The 24685-nt window shown below is 49.4% G+C and overlaps 1 protein-coding gene across 2 annotated transcripts in view; it reads left to right on the forward strand.

The window, feature by feature from the left end:
- The window catches only part of Trappc9 (trafficking protein particle complex subunit 9), a 482662-nt gene that overhangs the window by 130372 nt on the left and 327605 nt on the right, over nucleotides 1-24685 (forward strand). For both annotated transcript variants that reach the window (XM_059246876.1, XM_059246877.1), the window contains 2 exons: nucleotides 482-634; nucleotides 22875-22999. In XM_059246876.1, coding sequence (XP_059102859.1) covers nucleotides 482-634; nucleotides 22875-22999 — 278 coding nt within the window. The remainder of the gene's footprint in view (nucleotides 1-481; nucleotides 635-22874; nucleotides 23000-24685) is intronic.

Genomic DNA, 24685 nt, shown 5'->3' on the forward strand with positions numbered 1-24685 from the left:
CCCTGTGGTACGATGGGTATCTTTCATTTTATGCACAGGAACCTTGGCTTGAAGGAATTGTCAGTCTCTGTGACACTCAAGTTAGTGTCAAAAAAGTGGCAAACCCAAGGCAGTTTCTCTCCACAGCCCGGGACTGGTTAGGCAGATGGACTGCTGGTGAAGGCAGGGAGAGCCTGCCCTCCACATGCCCACCTGCCGTGGGCTTAGTCCTCCCCCCCACTTCTCTGCCTGGGACTAAAGCTGCCTGGGACTGGAGCTTGGGGTCTCCAAGGACGACCCACTCTCTCTCTCTCCTCTGCCTCGTCTCTCGGTGGACCATTGCTTTGCAGCACCCCATGGTCTCATGACTCTTGAAGGCACCGGCCCTTCCATCCACCACCCTGCAACGGCCGTTTTCATTTGCCGTTGTTCCTCCTGGGGGGACGAGTGGGTCTCATGCTCCCTGGAGTCCATCCTTCTCACCCCTGTGTTCTCATTGCAGAAAAGTTGTACGGCGACTTCTTGAGCTGGAAGCTGGAAGAAGCACTGTCCCAGTTCCCTCTGCAGCCCGGGAAGGTGGCTACTTTCACCATCAACATCAAGGCAAAGCTGGACTTCTCTTGCCAGGAGAATCTCCTCCAGGACCTGAGTGACGGTGAGCCTGTCCGAATGTCCGTGTTCATATTGCACGCGCGTCCCCGTTACACCTTGTCGCTTGCTCGTCAGCCGTTAGCTCCAGCCGCCTGGACTGGTGGCCACTTGGTTAGCTGTGAGTGACTGTGTGTGTCTGGAAGTAATGAGAGCGCTTTTCACCTAAACAGATTCTTCACCCACCCCTCCCCCCCCCCGCCCCCTCCTGACTGTTCTGTTGTCATTTGCTGGGATGTAAGAATTCCAGTTTTCAGTGTAACCACAGTCGTCTGTCTCATCAGCTGTGATAAAATGCTCTCTCAGAGCCTGCCGGTTTGTGTAGGAGTCTGGGGCAGTGGGAATTCATCACAGCAGGACAGACTGACTAGGGATGGTGGTTCACAGATTCCTTACATCAAGTTCTGAAGCCTGGATCCAGATACTGGAGGCCTGTGGGATGTATGAGTCAGCTCCGGGTACTATTGTAAAGACCCTGAATGACAGGGTTAAACACCAGACACTCCTTATGGATTGAGACCTGAGGTCAGAGTTTGGGGTCCTTTTCCTGGCCCACAAATGGTCATCTTCTAGAAGATGACCACACATAGTAGAGTCAGTCAGTCAGTCAGTCAGTCAGTCTGTCTGTCTGTCTGTCTGTCTCTGTCTCTCTGTCTCTGTCTCTGTCTCTCTCTGTCTCTCTGTCTGTCTGTCTCTCTCTCTCTCTCTCATTTTAGGGCCCTGACCTCATGACTTTGTTTACCCACTTTCACCTGCGCATAGTGTGTCTTTAGTACAGTTGGTTTGAGTAGTAGGGCTTCAACATGGGAATTTTGAAAGGAGGCACAGGTACTCAGTCCACAACAGGACTGTTACTGGAGACAGTGTGCTCTATGGCCAGAACTCGGATGGCTGCCTGAACTCTCTGCCTTCGTGAGTGACCATAACCCCATTTCTAGGGCCGGGAGGATTAGGAACTGTAAGAGTTCACAGTGTCTGTTACAGGAATGAGTGGTTGGATCTCTGTAGATGGGATGTAACTTAGATACAGCTTGCTTTATTTGGAAGAGCCCTGGAGGTGAAGACAGAGGAGTGGGCCGCAAAGCCCAACGGTGGTAGCAGGTACAGTGGCCCAGAGCCTAGATCTCTCTCTGTCTCTCTGGAAATGAATGTTTCATCCTTCTGTGCATGTTGTGTATGTGCTTATGTGTGCACATGTGTGTTCTGTGCACACATATGTAGAGGCCAGAGCAGGACTTCAGGTGTCCCTTTTTTTAAATCATTCTCTGCCTTGTTCTCCTGAGGAGGGATCTCTCACTGAACTTGAACCAATCAGCGAGCCCTGGAGTCCACCTGTCTCTGCCCTCCAGTGCTAGAATTATAGCCTTAGTGTGGCACTGGGGATCGGAACTCAGCTCCTCATGCTTACATGCAAGACTCTGACACACTGAACCATCTCCTCAGCCCTGGGATGCTGTTTTGAGCTCAGTCTCTCCAACATCCCTGCACATTAATGATGCTCTTGTGTTGAATGGGAGCAAGTAGAAGTTAAGTGTTTCATTCTTCTGTCATGAGAAATTATCTCCACACCTTGCCCTCTGTGAGCACTCTCCAGCTACCTGACCTTGGCCCATGACTACCTGCTGAGCCTGCTTCTGCAGGCCCTCAGCAGCTGCACTGGCTAATCCAGCCGCTCTGCCCTCAGCTTTGCATGGCCTGCATTGGATCGTGCAGATCTCAGGCCAAGCATCTACTTGCTGCAAGGCCATTCCATCCACTTAGGTGAAGACAGTCTCCACTCTCCTTCCTGTCACTCATCTTCTGTCTGTCTCTTTGCTTTGGAATAGGAACAAAGGCCTTGACTCCCTCAGCCCCGCATCCCAGGGGCTAGGCTGTGAAGGGACCAAGAGTGTATGTGTGGATGACACATGATAAAGGTCTCTTTCCCCTGCCCCCCTTCTCATTGCGGGGTTCCAGGTTGTGCTCCTGTCTATTTATTCTTGTGAAGATTGTCTCCCAAAAGACATCTTTAAGGAATTGCTGGCGATCCCAAGTCCATGTGCAAAGGATACAGAAATGAGCTGCCATGGGGTTTTGTTGTAACGGTTGCTATGTGAAAATTTGCCTTGTTAACTCTGTCTCAGCTCAGGCCACCTCAACAAAAATACTGTAGACAGCACTTGAACAGTAGACATTCCTCACACACTCTGGAGGCTGGGAAGTTGACATCAAGGTTCCAGTAGATTTGGTTCCTGAGGAGGGTCCTCTTCTTGGCCTGAAGACAGTTAAATTCTTGATGTGTCCACATGTAGTGGAGACGAGAGCTCTGCTGTCTGCCTCATGCCGTGAGGGCACTGCTGCCACCAGGGCCCTGCGTCCCATACCCTCACGGTACGCATTAAGGACTTGGGCTGTGAGTGGAGTCCATTACTGCCTTCCTGAAGTTTGCCCCGTTACCCCACCATGTTGAAATGCCGTCCCTGAAGTTCTGCGAGAAGACTCTTCTTGATATTATTAGTGAGGATAGGAGAACAAGTGTTGGATGTGCTAGAAATGGAAACAGTCTCGTGAATTTAACGTATCAGGACGTGCAAGCATCAGGTATCAGGTGGAGGAAGTGAGTGTCATAGAGTTTCTATTGCTGTGAAGAGACACCATGGCCATGACCATGACAGCTCTTAGAAGGAAGACATTTAATTTGGGCTGTCTTACAGTTTCAGAGGTTTAGTCCATCATCATCATGTCGAGAAGCATGGCAGCATGCAGGCCGATGTGGTGCTGGAGAAGGAGCTGAGAGTTCTGAATCTTGGTCTGCAGGCAGTAGAAGTAAAAGTAACACTAGGCCTAGTTTGAGCAGCTGAGACCTCAAAGCCTGCCTCCACAGTAACACACTTCCTCCATCAAAGCCACACCCACTCCAACAAGGCCACACCTCCTAATAGTGCCACTCCCTTTGGGCCAAGCATTCACACACATGAGTCTATGGGGTCCATTCCTATTCAAACCACCACAGTGGGGAAGGGGAGGACCAGTTTGGGCTGGGGATGTAGCTCAGTGCAGAGTAGCTTGTCCAGAAGGCATAGAGCCATGGGCTTGATTCCTAGAACCACTACCTAAACCAAATCTGACAGATTTTCTTTCTCTTTTGTCTGTCTGTAACCTGCCTCACCCTGTGGAGTTTTTCAGTCTTAGATAGAGGGTTACCTCTAGCCTGACTTTTATTCCCCCAGGGAGGGAATTTGGCAGAGTGAACGTCATCCACTCCCGAGACTCCATTCAGAGGTCTGTTGTTGCAATGCTTGCTCAGATCGTGACCCCTGGGACACGGCCAGGCAAATGTCTACTTCCTGAGATTTGCATGTGAGACCCAAAGTAAGGCCCTGGGGTGGCCCTCTGCGGCTGACTACTGGTGTCAAGCTGTCCTTGAGGAGTACAGCGGCCTCTTGGTGGAAATTTCGGCTCCTTGCCTTTGGCAGGTTTCCTGAGGTTCCTGTTCTGCAGACCCATTTGTTGAGATGCCGAATTCCTGCCTTTGTTTACAGTAGGGTAAGGCAGTTCGGGATTTATCATCCAGGAAAACTGCTTCAATCTTGTAAAATCGAATTAAATCAGCACTAGAATTATGGTTTCCAAGGGGTTTGCAAATGTAGGCTGACTTACTACCTGATCAGTTAGATGTAGCAACCTGGTTATTAATGATACTGGTCAGTGGCTGCTTGGACTGTTCACACAGCAATCACAGAACAAGGCACTTCTGAGAGGCTTCCCAGATAGCATTCAGTCCTTCTTTGGAGACAGCTGCAAGTTCAGTGGCAGGGACTTATTTGTTGTCCCCGGGAGCCGGGAGAGGAACCCCTGTGGCTCCTAACTGGACAGTCTCAGAAACATGGAACTGGACTCAGTTTCTTTTTCAGGCATGAGCTCACATTAGCTACGGCTACTGAATTTAGATGCAGCTTTTTGAGCTTGCAGCAGTAAATATAGACTTTGCACAGTTGGAATACTGGCTTTAGTGTGGGCTGCAGACAGATGGACGAGGCACAAGAGCTGTTGAGCACGCTCAGAGCTGTGTGTGAAGGCAGGGCTTCCCCCTTTGTTATCGTTTATTTATTTGGGGGGCTGCTGGGCATCGAATGTAGGGCCTTGCGTGCGTTAGATAAGAGCTACTTCATTGCGTTATATCGCTAGCTTTTGAAAAAACTTTCCTTTAAAAATTTTGAGACAGGGTCTCACTAAGTGGCCTAGGCAGGCCTACTTGAATTTGTGACTCTCTTGCCTCAGCTACCTCAGTTATTGGTGTTATAGGCCTGTGCCACCATATCTGTTCCCGTTTAAAATTTCCAACAATTCCCAAAGTAAGCTTTACTCCAATTCCTGATTTTTGTAAAAGATAATGGGAAAACTGGAGTCAGAGGAGGTTGAAGAAATACAGCAGTTAAAGGCTTTGTATAATCTTTACTCACACCCCGGTTCTGAGACAGAGGGAAAGGGAATGTATGCCCGGATTAGGTAATGCTGTTGTGTCAATGGCAGGCACATAGAAAGTGATAATGAAACCACATCAGAAGGAACTGCTTCCTAGGAACGACATTCAGAACTACTAAAGGGAGAGAGATGATTATGCTTATACTTTCTTTGATATGGTTCAGGGCAGAAAAGATGGTGTGAATATGAATATAGAAAGTAAACACATCAAATTATTGAAAACTAGTGCTTTCACTGAAGGGTCCATGGGTCTTCATTTCTATTCTTGTAGCTTTTCTCTAGGTTTGATATTTTTCAAAATAAAAAAAAATATAAGGAGGAAAAGTTGCTGCCGTGGAGTATTGCTTTGATCTATTATGTTTTGATTTTGAAAGTGAATTCTCAGAGCCAGTGGCTTTCTGAGTCTGTGGATTGTGGGGCAGCATTTATCTCCCTCCAGGGTAGGAGAAGTCAACCTTTCAACCAGCAAGTGCTTTACAACCACCAGAAATTTCCGATTTCTTGGAATGTTGTGTTTGCGGTGAGAAATCTTGGAGGATGGCGATGAGCCGTCCTCGATGTTGGGTGTCTCTCGGTTGCCTCATAAAGGAGACCAAACAAACACAGGAGGACCAAATACCCTTAGGAAGAATATGTAGCAAAAGCAAACATCAGTGTCCCCTGGAGACTCTAAAATATGAGCAACTGCAGAAAGGCCACTGACAGCTGGGAGGCCTCCCCATCACACAAGAGGAAACAGGAAGTTGGTAGCTGGTGGTGACAGACCAGTGACCCCTGAATAGCCTGAGGCCACTCATTTGGTCAGATCCAGACTAGCAACTGGGACATACGCGTACAGGAGGGTTCTTGTATGTTGCAGGAGCCTATGAGTGGAAAGTTCTAGAATGAGAATGAGAGCTCGACTGAGTAGAAGCTGTAGGAATCGATGTGTAGCATAGTGAAGGGACAAGAAGACATAACCGTGTATGAGTAGGCACGATGCCCCTCATTGCAGAGTGTGAGCTCCGATGACCAGAACACCATGGAACACAGAAAAAGATAGGTGTGTTTATCGGAGTCAGGGCAGCTGGGAGCCATCTCTCCTCATGGTGCCTGTCAACCAGTTCAGGAAAGGTGGCCAACGGGAAGGTTCAAGGTCAAGTCCTATGCAGCATTACAGTGGAAACCCTGGGAGCAGTACGTCTTGCAGCATGCTGGGGTGCACGCTGAAGATATGAGAAGTCCTTTCAAGTAAGCTAAAAGACCCCAAGAAACAATTCAAGTTGTAAAGAAACGTAATTCCAAGTCAAAAAAAATTCTCAGCATTGGGATGAAGAGGACTCAGGAGAGAGTTCAAAACTCAAGCAGAGCTTTTGGTCTTGGGCGAGTGTTGGGGACACAGAAGATGAAGATGAGGAAAACTGAGAGACAATGAGAAGGGGAAATGGTGGGAGAGTGACATCTTTAGATGACACAGAAGACCTAGCACAGATGCACATGCATCACTCATGCATGCATCTTCATCTCATGCATGCATCCTCACCTCATTCATGCATCTTCACCTCATGCATGCATCCTCGCCTCATGCGTGCATCCTCATCTCATGCATGCATCCTCATCTCATGCATGCATCTTCATCTCATGCATGCATCCTCACCTCATGCATGCATCTTCACCTCATGCATGCATCTTCATCTCATGCATGCATCCTCTTGGATCACCTGCCACGAGACACCAGAAAAGAAGGCCACAGCCTGTAAACCAGAATTCCAGAAAACTTCCTAAAGTGAAAGTACATCCTTGAGATTTTTATTGAACAGCACACTGGGTGTATGAGGGCACTGACCCAGGGAGCCTGAGACATCTAATACAATTACTAGACTTCAGGCCAAAATGCTAAGTGATTTATGAAATAACAGAGATCTGATTATCACTGGACTCTTGACAGGGGCAGTATCTGTCCAGACGCAACAGAACAGTATGTTTTTAGATGCTCACACAATGAAACTGGAAGCCAGGATTCCCAGGTCCAGAGTCTCCAGTCTCAGCAATCAGGAATCCGGATTAATTGTCAGGATGCAGAAATGCAAACATTATGCTCTCAGTGTTTGCTTCTTGAAGATTCTGTGATAGAGGGCTGACTGGAAAGACAGCTAAAGAGACAGTATCATGAGGATTGTGAGCATCAAGTACCAAACTCTGCGAGGTCTTAGAAGGGATAGTGTACATGTACATGCATGGCCATTGGCTCCACAGCATGCACACACCGTGCTGATTTAAAAGGCCCGGGGGAGAGGAAATTGTGTGTTCAAGTAATTTTTAAGCTGATGTCAGTAATTGTATTGTTAGGTTTAACATTGGTATTAAGAATCCTTAAGTGTATATTATTGTGAAGTAAAGTAAATGATTAACTTTTTGGTATGTTCATGTGTGTGAGGGTACATGTGTGTATGTGTGCCTGTTTACATGTATTTGTGCATATGTGCGTATGCTCATGTAGGAGCCAGAGGATAATCTTGGATGTCATATTTCAGGTGCTATCCATCTTTGTTTTGCATTTTATTTTATTTTATTTTATTTTATTTTATTTTATTTTATTTTATTTTATTTTATTTTATTTTTGAGAAAGGAGCTCACTATGTACCTTTGGCTGGCCTGAAACTTTGTAGACCAGATTAACCTTGAACTCATGCCTCTGCCTCCTGAGTGCTGGAATAAAGATGTGCCCCACCATGCCTGGCTTATCTACCTTTTTTTGAGGTATAGTCTCACTGGCCTGGAATACTCACTGGAATACCATGGAGACTCGGGTGACTAGCCAGTGTGCATCCAGCCCTGAGATTACAAACATATACTATCTGAACTAGGTTTCTATTCCTGTGACTAAAAACACTGACCAACACCAGTTGAGGCTGGAGAGATGGCTCAGCAGTTAAGAGCATTGGCTGCTCTTCCAGTGGACTTGGGTTTGACTGCCAGCACCCACAAGGCGCCTCACGACCATTAGTAACTCCAGGTCTAGGGGATCCGATGCTCTCTTCTGACATCCACAGGAACTAGGTGTGCATGTGTTAGACATACAGGCAGGCAAAACACCCATATACATTAAAACACCCCCCCCCAAAAAAAAAAAAAACCTCATAAAATCTTGGGGAGGAAAGAGTTATTTCACCTCACAGAATACAGACCATCGTCGATGGAAGTTAGAGCAGAAACTCAAGACAGGAACCGAGAGACAGGAACTGAAGCAGAGACCGGGGAGGGATGCTTCTCCTTGGCTTCAGTTTGCTTTCTTATACTTCCCAGGGGTGGTACTGACACAGTGGGCTGAACCTTCTACGTTAGTCGTCCATCAAGAACACGCCCTACAGGCTTGTGGACAGGCCAGCCTGGTGGGGTCAGATCTTCAGTGGAGGTTCCATCTTCCCAGGTGGCTTTAGCTTGTGTTAAGTTGACCAAAAAAAAAAAAAAAAACTAACCACACGTTGATTTCACGTTGGGCTTTTTACACGGGGATTTGGGGGATTGAAGTCAGATACTCACACTTACACAGTAAGCATTTTACCGAGAGAGCCATTTCTCTAGCCTGGGATTGTGTGTGTGTGTGTTGGACATGTTGTGTGGGGCCGCACATGTGTGTCCATGTAGAGGTCTAAGGTTGGTTGATCTTTACTTTATATACACAGATAGGGTTTCTCATTGAACCCGGAGCTCACTGTATTCGCCATTTGTGTAGCCAACTTGTTCTGGGATTCCCCGTTTCCTCCTTTGTGCTGGGCTCATCTGCAGGCTGCTGTGCCCATGGCTTTCTGGGGATCCAGACTCTGATTCTCAGGCTTTCATAGCAAGTGCTTTATCCACTGAGCCATCTCCCCAGCCCCTCATGACTTTTTTTTTTAAACCTCCATCACCAGAATCTGGTCTTGAACTAGGATTCTCATGGGCAAAACAGGAGGTAACAGATTTAAGGATATGAAATCAAATAACAGTCTTGCAGCCTGGAGTTTGAATTGAGTGTATCAGTAAGAAATCATGAGTTATTAAAAAAACAAGCAAACCATCAGTCAATCTCTTTGTCACTCATCCACCTTCCAGCCCTGTACTCTGGCCAGCTCAGCAGCAGTGGGCTGTGCTCATGCCCACGGCATGGTGTTGGGCACCCCCACCCCCTTCCTGCTGGGAAGTGGCTAGTTCTGAGTCTGGAACAGGAAGTGGATCCAGAAGATCTGAGAACATCTGGAAACCCAGAGCAAGGGCCTGATCCGAGGGGATCAGCACTGATGTGGTACCAGGGACCATCCCGAGGAGGCCACCTGGCACCCAGGAGCCGGCAGTGTGAGCCCTGCGTTTCAGTGAGCATGTTCTACCGCTACGGGAGGCAGCCACTCACCTTTGGAGAATGACGGGGAGCCGAGTTGTTATTTTGAAGGTGATAATTAGTGATACTTGCTCTCCCTTTCTCCTCTCTCTGTGTCTGGAGACTCTGACAGCTAGTGAGGTGGCTCTCTCCTAGTAGAAATGTCCCAAAGAACTAGTGAAAATGGGATGAAAAATTCGTCTTTGCAGTTCTAAGGAGATGACTGGGTGGAGGCAGTGCCCACATGACAAAATAAGACACCGCCCCCCAGGGTGCTCTTCCTGCTGGCGGAACACAGCACTCCTGTGAGGGAGCATTGTCCCTCGGTCACACACCTGACGCTGATGGGTGCTCCAGCTCTGACTCCTGACAGGACCAAGAGGACAGGAACACCATTAAATATACCAATGGAATGTAGCACACAGTCTAGGCTCCTGGAGACCCTGCTGTCAAGTGAAGGGATTTCCTCACGTGTGTTGTCAGGGGAGAAAAGGATGAAACCATGGACATGGAAGGGAGTGAGAGTGACACTGTGTTGTAAATACTTAACACCACAGAACTGTCCTCTTAAAAACAATTACAGTGAAGGCTTGGCATGGTGGCACATGCCTTTAATCCCAGCATTCAGGAGGCAGAGGCATACAGGTCTCTGTGAGTTCCAGGCAATTCTGCTCTACACAGTGCGTTCCAGGCCAGCCAGGCTAGACAGTGAGACAAATCCTGCCTCCATACAAGCAAATGAATGATGTACAGGTTCACACCTTGATGAGGTCTGCTTTGTTATGTATATCTCTTGTCCTCTGTTTAAATCTAAACTTTGTGTCATTACCCCTGAAGAGGGATTTGTGTGTGAGGGGGAACACTGGAGCCCCTTCTTCCTTCTACCTAATGTGGCCTTATTGCATGATCATCTTTTTCTGCTTTTCACTAAGAAATTGTTAAAAAAAAGATTAGGATGGTAATATGTTAATGTTTTACACACACACACTCCAAGGAGACAAGAAAGGATTTGAAATGAAAGAGACTGAAATGCCAGATCTGATAATGAACAGGTGCAACTACATTATAGTGTCTATAGCTCTGCACTTAGGGAGTGGGGAGATGAAGACAGACAGACAGACAGGGGCCCACTGCCAGGCACAGGCTGACCTTGGGGAAAGAGGAGGTTATGGTTTCCATAGCTGTGAGGCAAACGAGCCTGTCTGCTGGTTGGCAGGATCTTAACTGTTTTTCTTCAGGTAAAAGAGAGATGATTCTGTTCTTGGTCTTGAGTGTTTGCGTCCTCAGAATTCATTCAGCTCTACATTTATTCCATGTTGTTTCCCCCATTAGTGTGGCAGTTCACAATAAAATGGTTTTGAAACAAGAAACAAGGTAGACATATCTCTGTTGTAATACTTCTTGCCTAGCAATTGTCTTTCTCGTCTGATCAGATTGAAAAGTGATTTCTACGCTGAAGTTTTTCATAAAGGCAGTATCTGAAGATCAGGGCAGGCTGCTCCAGGTCCCTCTCTGTCTGAAGGACATGTCTGTGTGCAAGGCGCTCTCGGAGGGATCGATACATGAGCGTTTGATTTTTATTGGGACTGATGCTGTGGGTGGGTTGCTAGGTCTAACAGGCAGTGGAAATGTTCTCTGCTTTTGATTCCCTTCTCCATTAATTATTTAATTCTATTTTACTTTTCTCTGTGCTTTTTGGCTCCTGGTTTTATAAGAGAAATGTCAGCATTCCCCGCCGACAGTGTCTGTTAGACCTGATAATTAAACATGGCATTTCAGATTCAGTATGGAAAGGGGTGAGTCTTCAGCCTCACGGAACAGAGCGGGCTAGAGATGGCATCTCGTCTAATCAGTTTGCTTTACAGAGCAGGAAGCTGAGTCGGAGACAGGTGGACCATCTGTCCAAGGTGTCACGAGGAGGTGCTGGTGTCATGAGACAGGGCTGGCGCCCTGTGCGCAGGGGTGTTTGTCTTACTGCGCCTCCCTGCCCCGGAGAACAAACCAAACTGTTTCTAGATGAGTACAGAGGTGAACCAGTGTAGCGTCACTGTCTGAGGGCAGACGGCCAGCTTGTTTTTCTTTTTAATGGTGCAATGACCCTGTCCATGGAGGGGAGGGGGGGTCGTCTTCCCAGGCTTGGTATAAGAGGATAGAAGGATGGTGACCCTTCTGCTCAGGAGCTGCTGCTGGTGTCTTTTGAGAAGGAGCCAGTGATGTGACTGTGCACAGAGTGTTCCTGGACTCTGGCCTGCCATGTTGTGAGGGACTGCGTGTTGGGTCACAACAGGGCTCCCCATTGGTGGATACTAGCTCATTCACTGAGAACTGAACCCTAGATTGCATCACCTCACTGTGCCCTCCTCTTTGAGCCTCCTTCCTCTCAGTAGATGACCTCTTTCGAAGGCCAACAGAGGCCATTTGCAGATGCGTTCTCCTCCTCTTTTGCACATGACACGCGTTTTCTATCTTCATTCATTTGATCCTGGCACATGTGTCTGCTGTTTCCAGTGGCCTCATTCTTCCTCTCGGCCTAGGGTGGCACGCTAAGTATCTTTTATTCAAACCACTACAGATACCTAGTCACTCTTCTCCCTGTCGCTAGCCTTGCCTTCTCAAATTCATCTCTTGCTAATGGCGTAGATTGTTCTCCAAAGCAAGGCCTGTGCCCTCTCCCTCCTTAGTCCCCTCTTGCTGGGTCCTTCCAAACCCTCTTGCAGCTGTTCTGAGGCACTGCTTTGTGTCGGATGCTGTCTCTGGTGATGATGGATCTGCGTTTGTGCTCTTCCCTCTGCCTTCCGAGCCCAACTTTGGTCACTCCCTCTCCAACTCTCGTGAGTAGCCTTAGTTAGGGTTTCTGTTGCTGTGGAGAGACACCACGACCACAGCAACTCTTATAAAGAGAACATTTCATTGTGGTGGCTCACGTACAGTTCAGAGGTTCAGTCCATTATCGTCATAGTGGGGATATGGCAGCACGCGGGTAGACATGGTTCTGGAGAGGTAGCTGCTACGTGTTGATATGCAGGCAGCAGGAAGTAGACTGACACACTGGGTGGTATCTTGAGCATAGGAGACCTCAAAGCCCGCCTCCACAGTGACACACTTCCTCCAACAAGACCACACCCACCCCAACAAAGCCACACCTCCTAATAGTGCCATTCCCTTTGGGGGCCGTTTTCTTTCAAACCACCACATGGATTCTGTTCCTGGTGAGCTGTAGTGGCAGAAGTGGTGTTTCCTGTCAGTCTCCAAGGCATCTCTGGGTTTGTTACACTTTCTCAATACCGTCTTCCTTTAGGGTGTCTCTTTTTGGGATTCTGCACAGGGCTGGTTTCAGACACTCACAGTGGCTGTTCACTACTGGAGGGGGGGGGTGACAATGTCACGAACCCAGCTGAAGTTCAAGGGTTGATTGGCTTGGGGATGACCTGTGTGACAGGCCCTTGAACGGAGCCTGAGTGGAGGTGAGCTCAACAGAGACCAGTCTGAGCACTATGTGGCAGTGTCAGGGAGGCCACTGGAGAAGCTGGGCATGTGTCCAGAGGAGCTAAGCATGATGGAGACTGCTTAAGCAGGTGGGTAGGCTGGATAGGAAGTGTCACCCGAGGTCCACTTGGGATAGATTTTGGGGTACAACAGGAGGGAAGAGCCCAGCCAGCCAGGCTCCCACCTCAGGTGTGCAGGCTGGCTCTCGTCTGTCTTTCCTGACTATTTTAGGTGGTGGTGGCACCATCCATTGTATCTACACTACCTCCTGGGACATGTGGAGGAGGAAAGGGTAGGGCAGGGCTACTGTATCAAATCTCAAAGGAGTGAGAGGCATGAGATCTGGGGACAGATCCTAGATCTGTCCAGAACAAATTTTCTAGAAGGAAAACAACTAGTCAACTCCACTGCCCACTGCCCTTTTGATCTTGAGCAAACAGTGTTACTGCATAGTGGTAGCAACGGTCCTAACAGTGCTAATAGGATGCCGATGCTCCCACTCCGATTGCTTACCTTTTTTTTTTTTTTTAAACGTGTTTGGGAGTTTTGCCTGTGTGTAGCACAGGTGTGATGGGTGCTTGAGAAAGCCAGAGGAGTCAGACCCCCTGGGATTAGCGTTACAGATGATTGTGAGCTACCATGGAGGTACTGGGGGATCAAACCTGGGCTAGAGGAACAGCCAGTACTCTTCACCTTTGAGCCATTCTCCAGCTCCCTAATTTTTTTTTTCTCTTTAATATGTTATTTATACATGTCCCTCTACTGGAAGAGAAACAGAAATAAGCGAACGTCAATTCTCACGAGAGATAGCGGAATTAGCAGACGTTATTTTGGGGCTTAAAAATTTTGGGAAACAAAAGCAGAGTATCGTCAGCTTGAGGTTAAAGTGGGATGCCTTGTTTATAAGATGATGTGGGGGGTTGAGTTCCAGCCTCCCCCCACCCAGGACTAGGACGACACATGCTTGTTGTCCTCCAAAAGGCAGTGTGACTCAAACGTCAAACCTAAGGCTGTGATAGCCCACTGCGCAGTGGGCTTGCATCCATGCATGTGAACGGAGAGGAAAAGGCACTGTGTCTTCATTAAGCAGCCAGCAAGGCTTAAGGCTCAAAGCTCCAAGGCAGAGCATTGATTTTAAAACTTATGAAAAGCAAATACTCCCCAGCTGTCACACAAAATCTCTTTTACCCACAAATTAGCTTCCACACCGATGGCCCAGGCCTCTTAAGAACTAGCTTTAAGTCCCCCCCCCCCACCCCGCCACCTACACCATTCAAAAAAATGTTTACATTCCTGAAATGCACTTTGTTCTTTGCTCAGAGCTTCTGCACATGCATTAAGAACCACTTTTGTCATCCCCCAGTCTTTGACCTGCTGAAGTCCTCGCCATGCTCTGAATCTTAGCCCGACATCACTCCTGGAGAAAAATCTTTCTTGTGCCCTTTCAATTAGGCCAGCCTCTCTCCGTACACTCAACACCATACATTTTGTAATACTTTTTAATTTATGTGAAATTGCTTTGTCTCTCCCACTAGACTCGTGCTGGCCAATACAGCAGCCACCGGAGAAATTACTTAAATTTAAAGTAATTAAAATCAAGTGAAATCAATAATCAGTCCTTTAGATGCTTAGGTGCACCATGCACCGTTCAAGTGCCCATTGCCACATGTAGCCAGCAGCTCCCTCTCGGCACCACACAGAACAGGCCAGTAGGGCAGAGCTCTACGGGATGGCACGGCACTGTGTCTCAGGCTTCGGGGACCGAGGAGCAGGATACACAAAGCATACAACACTTATCTGTGAGGGGAAGAGGAGACTGTTTCGGGGGCGGGGGTAGAGGGACTGCAGCTGTGAGGAAGAGGGGGAAGAGGGGATGAGACTACCTCAAGAGAGTCATGACCCTAAGTGTAAAATTAAAGCAACAGTTTCCAGAGGGAGCAGAGGGTAGCATCTCCATGACCTGTGTGTAGAGAAAGACTTCCTAGACAAAAACAGCACTAACCAAAAGGAAAGAATGATAACAAAATTAAGAAATTCTAGGCTGGGCATGGTGGGGCAGGCCTTTAATCTTAGCACTGGGGAGGCAGGGGTAGGTGGATCTCTGTGAGTTTAAGGTCAGCCTGGTCTATACAGCAAGTTCCAGGATAGCCAGGGCCATCCAGGATAGCCAGAGCTACATAGAGAAACCTGTCTTAAAACAAGCCAGCAAGCCAGCAAACAAACAAACAAAAGAAATTCTGATCACGAAAAGACAACATTAAAAGAGCAATACGCCTAACCACGTACTGTAAGGAGGTGACATTCTTCATGGTGCTAAAAATTAAACTCAACAGTGTATTTAGCATGCCCAAGACCCTGGGTTCAATTCCCAATACCAACAGCTTTAGAGAGGAGGAGGAGGGAGAGGAGAAGCGAAGAGAGCCACTTTGAACATCTGCTTGGTTGTCGGACTACCAGAGCAAGCTATAGTATGTTCTTCTGTCCAGATGCAGACAGAGCACCCACAGCAGTGCTGCTGAAAACAAGCTAAACGTCTCTGAGACGTAGAATGGCTCGATACCATTTTGACACAGCAGCATACCATACAGTGAAGACATGCGTGAACAGGAACCTCAGACGCCATGTTGAGGGGAAGGAGGGGCATGCCCACTGACTGGAGGCTTCTGATTCCCAGAAGTATAAAAGCATGTCTTCATCTGATTTTAAGTCAAAGAAAGAGGATTGAAAAGAAGCCAGAGAACAGATTCTGTATTTAGTATCCTGTAACAAGTGAGACTGACGGATCACGGTGGCAGCCGTGATTGTGTATCTTGGTAGAGAGTTGCCAACAGCAACAGGACTGGGAGGAAGCAGAGAGTGCTGGGTATTATCATGCTGTGCTCCGGGCAGAGGCTACCACACTGTGAACACAAACATGGAACTCCATCAAGCTGAAACTTATCATTAGTGCTTGTGCTCGCTGCTGTGTGCCGCTTAGACTTCCATTTGTAAAGTCTTCAAGCACCATTTTCAACAAAAATAAGACATCCTGGAATGAATCTGTAAAATACTGCAAGACGTTCCCAGAGGAAATTAAAGAATATTGCTGGAAAACCATCAAACAAGACAAACATATTAAAGAGATATACCATATTCATAGATGAGAAAACTAAATAGCACAAGAAGGTCTCTTTTCCCCACAGTTCGTCTATCAGTTTGAAACAGTCTGGATGAAATTCTAACAGACTACTTTGAAGAACTTGAAAAGGGATTCTGAAATTGCTATGAAAGAGCAAGGGGCGGGGAACATCCAGATGTCACCAAAACAGTCATGTGGTGAGGACTGGCCTTGCCAGATCTCAAAATCTCAAAGCCCGTTGTCACAGGCACTGAACAGCCACTGGATCTGTCCAGAGCTTTTGGACAACTCAGAGGAAGAGTAGGAGCTTTTCAAGTAGACAGAAAAAAGGCTGTGTACACCAGAGGGAAGGCTGTGTACACTGGAGGGAAGGCTGTGTCCACCGGAGGGAAGTCTGTGTCCACCAGAGGGAAGGCTGTGTCCACCGGAGGGAAGGCTGTGTACACCAGAGGGAAGGCTGTAAACACCAGAGGGAAGGCTGTAAACACCGGAGGGAAGGCTGTGTACACCGGAGGGAAGGGTGTGTACACCGGAGGGAAGGCTGTGTCCACCAGAGGGAAGGCTGTGTACACCAGAGGGAAGGCTGTAAACACCAGAGGGAAGTCTGTGTACACCGGAGGGAAGGCTGTGTCCACCAGAGGGAAGGCTGTGTACACCGGAGGGAAGGCTGTGTCCACCGGAGGGAAGGCTGTGTCCACCGGAGGGAAGTCTGTGTCCACTGGAGGGAAGGCTGTGTACACCGGAGGGAAGGCTGTGTACACCGGAGGGAAGGTTGTGTACACCGGAGGGAAGGCTGTGTACACTGGAAGGCTGTATCCACCGGAGGGAAGGCTGTAAACACCAGAGGGAAGTCTTTGTACACCAGAGGGAAGGCTGTGTACACCGGAGGGAAGACTGACTACACTGGAGGGAAGGCTGTGTCCACCGGAGGGAAGGCTGTGTCCACCGGAGGGAAGGCTGTGTCCACCGGAGGGAAGGCTGTGTCCACCGGAGGGAAGGCTGTGTCCACCGGAGGGAAGGCTGTCTATACTGATGGTCCCCAAACCATGCTGAGCATTCTTGCCACTCCTGGTACCTTCAGTAACCCCGATACCAATTAAGGGACAGCGGGAGGAAGGCTGACATCCCGAAGGTCCCAGGCAGCCACAGTGCAGAGGAAGGCAGAGAAGCCATGGTGTGCACTATAGGCAATAAATGGGAGGGCATGGCAAACTAGATAGATGCAAGAAGCTCTGTACTTCTGGACCGTGCACAAACGAGGGAGAAGAGAGATCAAATGACCTCAGGGTAGGGACACGTGTACCCACTTTGTCTACTGACTTGGTCAGCGGGAAGCCCCGGCTCAAAACCACTCTGCACCAGCCATGTGGTCACGATGACAGTGTGGAAGACAGCAGAGAGGGGTGTTTGCAGCCGAGAGTCCAACCAGGACAGAAGCGATGAAGAGGAGAAATGTGAAAGCCTGAGTGAGAACCGAGAAGAAAGACGGGGAGGTGAGAGCCACGCTAGAGATACTTGGTCAGTCTGCACCCTGAGCTAGCATTCAAGCAGCCCCACTTCCCCAGACACCAGCCATCTCTTTCTGTTTGGACAGAAGCACCTATAGTCTCCGCCACCGGCCCCCCACCCCCACCCTGCAGTTGTTTCTTGGCGACAAGTCACCACAGCTCAGCTGGAGAGAGAGCACAGGGAGATCAGTGGTCCACAAGCAGGCTCTTGTTGCCTGTGGTATATCACTTGTTGCTGATGAATGACGGACCCCCGGATCCCCATCCCAGTGGCTTAGGAAGTTATTTTCCAACCGGTATTTAGATCACAGAACCGAGTCAACCCTCCCACATGCTGGCCAGACGTGGGGCCCTGACAATGTATGCGCTTCACAGGTTATTAAACAGACCTCTGGGGCAGCTGTGGTGGGTGGCGTGAGGCTGTCTACATCCGCAGAGATGCGCTCCTGTGAGCCCCAGGGAGCCAGGGGCAGGCTGACCTTTCCTGTGGCTATGCTGTGGCGCTGTGAAATGACTGTCTGTGAGTCAGAAGGCGGGTAGGTGGCACAGCTAAATATAACGATGGGCAGGCTGTCCAGCACATTAGCTTTGTTCCTTTGGAGCAAGAGCAGACAATCCCCCCTGAATACAAAACAAAAGCAATACGTAATGGCCAACACAACCCCAAAGTAATCAGAGGCCAGAATTAAAATCTAAGGCATAAACTCCCAATTTCAGCTCAAATATGGGGGCGGGGGGAAAGGTAGGCAACAGAGAAAGAACATTTAGTTCAAAGTCTTCAGTGAACCACTCAAGACCTACATGGGCCAGTCAGATTGCGAAGGGGCTGGGGCGGCAGGTGTAGGGTGTCTCATCCCTGGAGGCCTTCTGTGAGGAGCTCAGTGGGCAGAGAAGAGAAGGTACCAAGGAAGGTTAAGGCTGGCTGGGGAGAGGGCAGCAGCCTGCCCTGGTTGTATATAAAACAAGGCAGGGAAGTGCATAAGAAGGATGAAAGCAGCATGGGGGTGCCATGGGAACCCAGCCAGGGAGTGGGTACCCAGGAACCAAAGCTCAGCCATCTCCCCATAGACCCGAAAGTCCACAGGAGTAGGAACTGGGTATAGGATGTGTCTGGTCCTTGAAGGCAGATTGCAGCTTGGGACAAGGTAGAAAACTTCCCATAGGGCTCTGAGGGGATCCCTGCATCTGATGGCAAAGGCTGACAGCAGGACTCTCCCAAGTGAAACCAAGGAATGGCTATCAGGAGCCTGGGGAGATATGAGTGCTGAGTGAGGAAGCCACACCCAGGTAGGCAACAGGCAGGCAGAAGCTGGGAATTCAGAGACAAGATCCTGGGCTTGCCCTCAAGATCTTCACAGCATGGTGAGAAAGACCTAGAGTGCATTCAGGCAGACTCTCAGAGGGCTGGTGCTGGCCCAGGGGTGTGCAGGATGACATGTATGCTCTCCTGTCCTGGCCACCAATGAGGACCCTGTGAGGACAGGCAGGAAGTAGTTGAATCGCAAGCCTGTCAAGTGTGCTGGGCACTGCTAACTAGTTATTCTCTCTATCTTCATGTTCTCCAACAAAAATCTCAGGCCTTCTTCTTAAAAAACCCGTTTGTAGAAAAAACTCAGGCATCTAGGAATTGCAAAGAGAGAAAGAAATACTTGTGTGTTAAGACCGCAGGCACGCTGCCTCCAGCTTCTGAGTGCTTAGGGACGAGTCACTGTTCTTTAAAAATTAAGCCTGAGAACTCCAACAATCCATATTTATTTTCAAAAGGGAACAGCAGACCAGGGCAGAGATGTCGAACAACTGTTACGATTTCAGGGGACAGCGTCAGGAGCGGGCAGGTTGTGAAGGAGGATGCAGCAGATTGTAGTACAATGGCCCACTAAGAAAAGCCATCCCTGGCCCACAGCGGTAACCCCAAGCTGTCAGTCATGAAGCAATACACAACGAAATGTGCTTTGCATACAGCCCCGGACTCCCAATGAAGACTGTGCTGATGCCACTACCCACAGCAGCCTGTCCCCAGTCTGTTCCTCAGAAGGGTGGCAAGAGGTGTCCTAGCCCACGGGAAGCAGAGCGGGCTCTCATGGGAGCTCAGCAGGCCGCTGGTGTCTCTGCTGAACCCCACGCTGCAATCACAGGCCTATGCCGTGACAGTGCACAGAGAAAGGGGGAAGCTCACCACTGGCCACATCTGCAGCTCTGCACTAGTGCCCTCCAAGTGGCCTCTCCAAAGAATTGTGTGGGTCTCACCCCAGGACAGCTGCAAGTTACCTTCCATCTCACAGCCCGTTCTACTATCAAGGAAGCCATCACTCCTGCTTGACATCTCGTTCAACAAAGAAACGATTTAGTAGCAGCTTAAAAATATTCTCGTATTGGAAGCCTGGAGTTAACCCGTCCCCTCCGTCCAGTGGAAAGATGGCCACTTACGCGTCCATACCAGTAGCTCCTGTACTCACTGCTACAACCGTTGGGCCATCTGGGAACACCGAAGCACGCTCTTATGTGTTCAGGCAGACAATGGGAAGCCTCCAGATGTGTGAAGAAGGTTTGGTGTGATCGCTGTGTGCACCCGGTGGAGGGAAAGCAATGTCTGGACCAGGCTGCCCGTGGGGGCTGGGGACTGTGCCTCTCGAAGTCCACTGTCACTGTAGGAGTTATTTTTATTTCCCTAAACACATTGCAGTGTTTCTGAATGAACGAGCGTGCTGCCTTCTCTGTGGAAATGAAGAGTGTGGGCTCATTTCCGTAGCCAACTGCTGCTACGGCTTTGGTTTCCTTCAGCATATTTTATGATAACCAGATGGACTCTTTTGGCGTCCGTGGATTCTATGAATACATGAGAAAGCATCTTTGAAAAATATTCTACCTGGAACAGCTTACACCGACAGACTCCCACGAGAGACCATTGCCTCCTTTTACCTTTGCGAGTGTAGTTTATTTTAGTTACGTTTTATTCAAGTTTATTTTAGGTGCCTGCTACAAAAAGTGTATATTCAGCCTTATTCATTTATGTGTCCCCCCCCCCCCCTTCCCCACCTTTTCTGGAAGCATGAAAAAAAAAAGCATACTGTCACTGGGGCTGGTTGCTAAGCCGTTTGGGGGTCTTTACCATAGATTTGGTAGGAGCTTGGTGTATAGTGATCTCCCGGAGTGCTACAGAGCAGCCCGGGCTGGTGAGCTCAGTGGGTTTTTTTTTTTTTTTTTTTGTCTCAGTGTGGCTGGTGGTTCTGAGTTATGGTTTTAGCTACGTGTGGATGGACTGTGTAACACGGAGGAAGTTACTCACCTTTTTGGAACCTTGGCTTTCTTGGGTGTAGAATCACTACAGTAATGCCCCATGCACCACTGCCAGTCCAAGGACACATGCTCCACGATTAGATCGGATAGGGTTCATCAGAGAGATAGGGCTGCTGCTGGGTACACGGATATGGCCATAAATGAACAAGAGGGACCTCATGAGAGGAGCTGGCTCGCCTGCCTGTGGAAGGCAGGAAGTCTTGCAACAGGCTGCCTGCAAGCTGGAGACTCCCAGGAGCATGGATCAGTCTGTGAGGGAACCTTGGAGGACACGGGTGTAAGTTCTGGAGTCCAAAGGATGGAGAGCCTGGAGTTGTGACGTCAAGGACGGGACAAGCTATCCAGGGTTCAGCTGATCGGATGATGTTCACTCATGACGAGGGCTGTCCTCTCCCTCCCAGCTCCCCAGCTTGCAGCCCAGCTCCCCTGCAGCCAGGCACGTGCCTCGCCAGTCCTGGGGTCTGCTGTAATCTTTGCAGGCTGGCTCTGCTGGTGTGGCTGCTTTCTCTGCACTGCTAGCGCCTGCTTTCAGCTGTCACTTCCCAGTTGTCATGATGATTGTGATATTGTAGTTGAATTTAAGAGGAGCGTTTTTCCAGCATGCGGAATTACATCCCGAATTGCCCACAGAGATTCCCCCTAATGGAAAGATTGAGCACTGTAAACGGTAGCTGTGAAGTTCTCAGCACAAGCTTACTTTTATTCACGACTCAAACCATTCTTGTCTGCCCGCCATCCTAAGAGGAACTCTAAACTCGCCGGTCCTAGTAGGCTGCCTTCATCTGTTTGTGACTTGTCGGTCTTGTCTTCCTAGCCATTGTCAGAAAATCTGTTCTGCGTTCTATTTGGAATGGCCGGTGTTGGCATAAACACAGGTGTGATGATCGAATATCCTTTTCTGTTCTTCCCCTGCTCCCACACTGGAGAGTTCTCTGTGTGCTCTGTGACATCTTTCACTTGCCTCTTTCACTTCGGCAGCTCCCCTGTCCCCTCTCCAGCTTTGCTCTTGTTCAAGCTTCTGCCCCAACGGGAAGTCTTGCAACAGGCTGCCTGCAAGCTGGAGACTCCCAGGAGCATGGATCAGTCTGTGAGGGAACCTTGGAGGACACGGGTGTAAGTTCTGGAGTCCAAAGGATGGAGAGCCTGGAGTTGTGACGTCAAGGACGGGACATGGTCAGAACCCTGCCCATGTATGATGCTACCTGTCTTTTCTGCCTTTTGTCGGATTAGAGATCACAACTCTTCAACTATGAAGAGGCCATGAGCTTTAAGATGATTGCTTTTTGAAGTTTCTCGACAAATTTCACGTGTGTGTGTGTGTGTGTGTGTGTGTGTGTGTGTGTGTGTGTGTATAGTAGCCATGTTTCAGAGTTTTCCAGCTCTAAGCCATTGTAGATATGTATTTTCCCTCTTTCCTAGGACCTGGTATTCCTTGATGGTCCCCTGTGCTCAGCCTCTCTCTTGGGTACAGGATAGTGTATAGTAGGCACAGCTCTCAGGCTAGAGACGGTGCTGGGAGTCAGAAGGAAGGATTGCTTTCAGTTAGCGTACCCAGGGGAGGCCTTGTGGAAGGGTGGAGTCTGAGCTGAGGCACAGGTTTGGGGATATTGGGGCATGCAAGGATGATTGTCCCCGAGTGAAAAGCTGAGACCAGGATGGGGCACAGCAAGCCATGTGTCTTGGTAGAATCTTCTAGTCCCTTTGCAGTGGCTGGTCTGATTGACAGCTGGTCTCCAGTGCCTGGGAGAGCTGCTTTGCCCTTGGTCTGCCCGTGACTGAGTGTGTCAGTCCTTGAGAGGCCCACTGGAACTTCTGGGTCATCCGTTCTCCACGAAAGCCCACTTTCCCCACACCTAGTCCCTAGAAAGAAACTGCCTGCCGAGGGGTATTGTTGGCAGGGTGAACGAATGCCCAGGGAAGACTCTCTAGAGAGTGGAGACTGCCATGTTCCTTCCTGTTACTACGTGGAAACAAGACAAACCCTGTCTCACAGAACAGACTGTCACTTTTTACCTGGGCCTTCTGTCTTTCTTCCCAGACGGAATCAGTGTGAGCGGCTTTCCCATGTCCAGTCCTTTCCGCCAGGTCGTCCGGCCCCGAGTGGAGAGCAGACCCACGAACCCTTCTGAGGGCAGCAAGACGGGGGACCTGGGCCACCTCAAGGTTAGTCCATTGGTGCTGGGACTCTCTTGGGGACTTCGGAGCCTTCTCCAACTCGGAGTTCGCAGAACTTTTCTGAAGGAGATGGCGGTGGGTGGTTGAAAATGGTGTCTCGTGGTTTATGTCTGTGGAATTTCTAGAGAGCAGTTCAAGGCTGCTCATGTATCTTGTACTTTGGTGATGCAAAGCGCTGTTTTGCTGTGACAGAGATTGGGGAGGCGGGCATGCCAGTGAGGACAGAGAGGAGGAGACAATCTTCTCTTGTCCCTCTCCTTTGAGAAATACGTTCATTGCCCAGTTTTTCTCAGTTTGGATATTCACCTCATAGCATTTTTTTTTTTTTTAACCATTTAGAAGCTCTTGCAGGTACTGGTTTGTAAGTCCACAGTTACTGGGCTCTCTGTAGAAAGCCAGGATGCTCAGGGCATGAGGGCCAGCAGGAGCAGAGCCCTGCTGTTTGCAGGGAGGGTGTGAACAGGAGTCCGGGTGCCGGTTCAGACCCTGCCCAGGGGCAAAGTACACAGTGGGGTGCTGCAGGGCTCTGAGCTGTGACTGGGGTGCAGGCGCAGAGTCACGGCTTAAGTGAGTGGTGCTCCTGGCTACCCCGTGGGCGTGCGGCTTGCTGTCCCCATGCCAACATGTGAGTGGGCATTGACTGACGGGGCTGCCAGAGGAGCTTGTCCTGAATGCCCAAGTCGGGTGGGAAGAGTTGCACTGTGAGCGCTTCTGGCTCATGCTGGTGCAGGGTGGAAGGGGTTTGTGTTCTGTGGAGTAGTGAGCTCCTCTGAGGAATGGGGAAGGCTCTTGTGAGTGGCTTGTGACCTGTCTGTGGAACATCTGAGCATCCCCGAGGCAGAAACGATATGATTTAATTGGACTTGTATGAAACCTGTAAAATCATCAACCTGTATCATCATGGCCGATAGGGCCGCCAGGCACTGTCTTGGACCGGGTACATCACGTTTCCCCAGGTTTCTCTGAAGGATACAGGTGGCCGGCAGGAACTGTGTCCGTGCTCAGGACTGTTTGTCTGCATGAACAGTGGGAGGTGGGAGGACTCGATGACTGAAAATGGATGATGCTGTGTTTGTTGGGTGGACATCGGTGACAGCATTCTTGGGGCCAAGGCTGCAGCTCAGTAACAGAGTGCTTAGCCAGCATGCCTGAGGCCCCGGGTGCATATCCCTAGCACACAAATTATGTAAGCCAGGCCTGTCTGCCTCTCAGAGTCCGATTGGAAAAACTGGAGTAACATTGTTCCCATCGTGGACTTGCTAAGACCCTGGAACTTCATTTTTGCAGCTAAAGAAAAAGGAGGTTAGGGCAAACAAATCCAGGTGGCAGCTGCTAGCCGGGAAGCCACTCTGGAGGAAGCAGGGTTGTGGGCTTTTCCTCGCCTGAGTTACCTGGTGTCTAGTCTTGGCTCAGATTGGTGCTGGCTTTTTTTTTTTTTTTTTTTGGTTTTTCGAGACAGGGTTTCTCTGTGTAGCTTTGCGCCTTTCCTGGGACTCACTCGTTAGCCCAGGCTGGCCTCGAACTCACAGAGATCCGCCTGGCTCTGCCTCCCGAGTGCTGGGATTAAAGGCGTGCGCCACCACCGCCCGGCTGGTGCTGGCTTTTATTGTCTAGCCCTCCTTTTCTAACCTGTCATTGGGGCCGGTAGCTACCTTTTGAACCCCAGGTGATCTG

The sequence above is a fragment of the Peromyscus eremicus genome, chromosome 20 (assembly GCF_949786415.1).
Source record: "Peromyscus eremicus chromosome 20, PerEre_H2_v1, whole genome shotgun sequence".
NCBI classification, from domain to species: Eukaryota; Metazoa; Chordata; class Mammalia; order Rodentia; family Cricetidae; genus Peromyscus; species Peromyscus eremicus.